This window comes from Dicentrarchus labrax, unplaced genomic scaffold, assembly GCF_905237075.1.
Source record: "Dicentrarchus labrax unplaced genomic scaffold, dlabrax2021, whole genome shotgun sequence".
Lineage (NCBI taxonomy): Eukaryota > Metazoa > Chordata > Actinopteri > Moronidae > Dicentrarchus > Dicentrarchus labrax.
Genome location: NW_026136709.1, coordinates 1845841 through 1849832, shown reverse-complemented (window position 1 = coordinate 1849832; position 3992 = coordinate 1845841). Strand labels below are relative to the sequence as shown.

The 3992-nt window shown below is 39.7% G+C and overlaps 1 protein-coding gene across 1 annotated transcript; it reads left to right on the top strand.

Moving 5' to 3' along the window:
• Positions 1-1239: 1239 nt before the first annotated feature.
• Positions 1240-3605, top strand: LOC127369798 (uncharacterized). Its single transcript, XM_051411535.1, has 5 exons — positions 1240-1304; positions 1672-1762; positions 2451-2631; positions 2777-2904; positions 3291-3605. Exons 1-5 carry the CDS (start codon positions 1240-1242, stop codon positions 3603-3605), a joined length of 780 nt encoding a protein of 259 aa, XP_051267495.1.
• The last annotated feature ends 387 nt before the right edge of the window (positions 3606-3992 follow it).

Here is a 3992-nt window from a genome sequence, read left to right as displayed (position 1 = left end):
ATTTGTCTGTTCATTTTTGAAAAGAAAAAATTGTTTAAAAAGATAATTTTAACCAAATTCAAACTTACCGCAGTGTCCGCATTATCTTTTTAAGACGATTTTTTTTAAAAAGTGAACGGACAAATTAGGAAACTCGCAAGAACAGAACAATTTTTAAATATGCCCGCTGCCCATACGTTAACATTGATAAAATTATCACTTCTTGAACAAAACTGAATATAAATGTCCACACGCTGTAGTTGGGTGTATGGATTGATTACAGAGACAAACATTGATTATGACTGGAAATGGCCTTTAACTACTCTGGATAGCTACCACAGAGCGGCCATTGTATAGGGAACTGAGAGGGGCTTCTCCATGGATTATGTAATGTTTTCATCTTCATGTACACTACAATAATAAGAGCTTGAAAGCTCATTATTTACCTCAGTAAAATGCATTCCAGGTTTCATTTAACTTTTTTTTTGTATTCAAACTAAAGTGAAGTTCAGCATACCCACTGAGACAGACATATATGTGCTGGATGACACTGGAACAGAGGTCGATGAAGAGGTCTTCAGCGACATCCTGGAGGAAAAAACGGACATCCTGTGGACGATTGTTGATGTTCTTTCAGTCACTGGTAAATGGTCATTTGATTGTATTGTCCATCGAAGGGTTACATTTGCAACATGTAGCTGTTGTAATTGACTTTCCCTCACAAAAAGGAGTTGTGCTTAAAATGTGGCCATATCAACCATCAAAACTCTATAATCTATAACTGGCAAAGAAAAACTTTTCCCTGTCTGCCCACTCTCTCATCTCCTCTCAACTGAACATGTGGATCGATTAATGAAATCACAAGTGAAAATTTTTTTAAAAATATTGTTCCCTCTTTTCAGACTCTCCTGTCCCATCCTCATGCACAGACACCTTGTCACTATCTTCACGCTCATCAGAGAGTGATACTTCTCTGATGTCCCCAAAAAGACGGCACATTGATTCCTTTCTGTCTCCAAAAAGAGAAGGAGCCATTCTGAAGTCCACAAAGTCAGCATATTGATGACAGTTCTTCACAGGCCTAAGAGGTGGTGTTTTTTTAGGTCTCTTTATGTTGTAAATTTTGTATGTTTTGGCATAAAATTTTTTGGTATGCTGATCTAATTTTTTCTGATTCCTGTTGTCAAGCTTGTCAAGAGAGTTCTGGAACAAAAGCCTGGAGGGGAGAAGATACTTAAAGAATATGCAATGAGAGGAGAGATGAAGGACCGGACACGCTGTGATCTTGTCAACATCATTGTTGCTGATATGGTGGAAAAGTATGGGTAAGTAAAATACTTTATGGTGCATGATTTATTGAAGACTATATTCATAGTATTTGACTGTAGACATTTTGCTTTTGAAAACAGTTTATCAAATAGCAGGTGATAATTGATAAATGACAAGCACGGCCAATGAACTGCAGCCTTGTGCCATATTGGCAAGAAAAATGTCATGAGAATACCAGTGTATACCCTCTCAGCCTCAGCAAAATTTTGGTTTAAAACAATATGCTTGTACAAAACTGTATGGTTTGACTCTTGTAGTTCTAATTTTCGTTCATATAGTTTGAGTTTACATGTTTGGTATCACCATTGTACTGATTATTTTATTTGTTTTCCCCCTCAATGCAACCTATCATTTTCCACACAGATGCGCTCCACCAAAGGACAAAACACAGTATGCATTAGGGATTGTAACACTGTTTCCTTCTCTAAAAGATCCCTACTCCAAAAAAGGCTATGTGAGTATATTAAGTGTGGTTAATGTTTCCCAAATTTTCATGTTATAGTTATCAAGACTAGCAGTTTCTTAGGAGTAATGTAGGAAGGCTTCTTTATTACCAACATTGCTAGGTGTACAAGCAGCAAGGGCTCAATTAATATTCTTGATGGTAAATCTTAACACTTCTTTCTACTGGTATCTATATTGAATCATGCTGAAATGTCTTTATTTCCAACTTTATTGTTTTTTAGGAACATTTCTTTGATGCGGGCTACATTGCCTGGAAGCTTAAAAACACACAGCGGGACCTCAGCAGTGGTAGTAGCAGTGGATTTAGGAGAAAGAGCTCTCACACCTCAGACAGCAGCGGACCAGAGTTGGAAAGAGAAGTGTCTAAAGAGCACCAGCTGGAGGGAGACCAATGTTGCAAGGCCATATCTCTACTGAAACACAGCACAGACAAAGAACAGATCTTCATGAAAATGAGAGCAACCTTCAACCACAGACAAAAGCTGATCCACGATCCTGAGCGATGCAGCACAGTACTTGCAGTGTTCCCAAGGTTCCTTGACAAAAAAGGCCTGGTAAATTCACATTATGTTTAAAATGTATTCTCTGTCAAAAACAGCATTATAAAGATGATGATTGTTATTTCCGCCCAGTGCTACCACCATCAAATAAACCTAAACATGATTTCTCCCCTTTAGGTCTTGCAGGACTTTGAGCTGTTGTTTGGAGCTGAGACTTCTTCAAAACTCCTTGAGAAATGGGGAACACTCCTGAAGGCAAAAGTAATAGAGCAAGCCAAAAACCTCAGCAAAACACCACTTCTTGACTACCTCATTCAGTCTGCAGAGGAGAACCCTGATGAGGATGATGAAGTGCCAGGTAAGTGATATAAAATAATATCCTGTTTGTATTTGGCCACTTTTTTAGATGCTGACTATTGACAGGAACTTTTTGAACCTTTAAGGTTGTGTCATGGGATTTCGTCAGGTGTATTTCATGCTCAAAGCATGTGCTCCCTTTTCAGGTTGGGATAGTGACATGGCCTCACTTCTCCTGCTGGTCTACCTCCTGCCACCACCTCCAAGTGGAAAGAAGGGAGCTGTCAAAATCAGTATCCGGGAAGCTGTGGATCGTGTAGTGAAGTTTCATAAAGTAAGTGTATCCTGATTGTTTTTTTTTTAAACCATCCAATATGCAGGGGAAGCGATGCGGTAGCATGACTCTTCAACATACATACTGGATAGATCCAATCCTCAGTTTGGAAATATCTGAATCTCTAAAGTCCAGCACTTAGACAAGTGATGTCCCACAAATACCAGAATAAATAGCATGTGATATGTAAACACAACAGTTTGCGACAACTTCTTATAGGATAGAGTTCAGTTCAAGTTCCTTGTTTAGTTCTTCAGAATGAATGGTGTGGAGGTAATTATTTTTGCAATGCACCGGTTTCTTTTCAGTGTCATCTCCATGTCGAGGCCTTGTGAAAATAAAATTAATAAATATTATGTGTAATAATACTTTTTGTCATCTTGCAGTCATGTCGCAGCCTTGAGGAACACTCTGGTCCAGACCAGCGGAGGCATCCCTACATCCTGGCAGTTGGGACGACAAGAAACAGCATCCATGAATACTACATTGCGATGGATAATGAGCTCGTTCCCTGCAAGGCCAGGTCTTCCCTCTCAGCCTTTGATGAACTTTTCAAGGCACATTATGTGTTTGGTGTCTCCTATGACCAGGCCTTAAACACCAGGTTCACATTTGTGCAGACCACCATCTACAACATCGACATCGGGCTCTCTCACGAAACTCCCAGAGTCAAGGACCTCAGGGCAAAGCTCCTCAACTGAACTTGTGATGTTTAGATGCTTTGTGTGCAAATCCCGTTTTCCCAGCATTCAGCAGTTGGTCCGCCATCTCAAACTTTCCCATGCCTTTTTTCCTGGTAAGCAGTTTCAATTGGTGTGTGACCAGAATGGATGCCGTCACAGATTTTGCACTTTTTCAGGCTTCAGAAAACATCTTCACTGCAAGCATAATGCTGAAAGTCTAGATCCAGCTGATAATGAACAAGTTACTCCTTCAGTTGCTGTACATGATCAGCGAACAGTGTCAACTTTAATTTCAGAGCAACCAGTGAATTCTCAAAGCTGTATTGAGAACAGGCAACATACCCAAGAAATGTGTGCATCCCTTATTGCAAAACTCCAAAGCAGTGGTGTGGCTACTAATGTTGT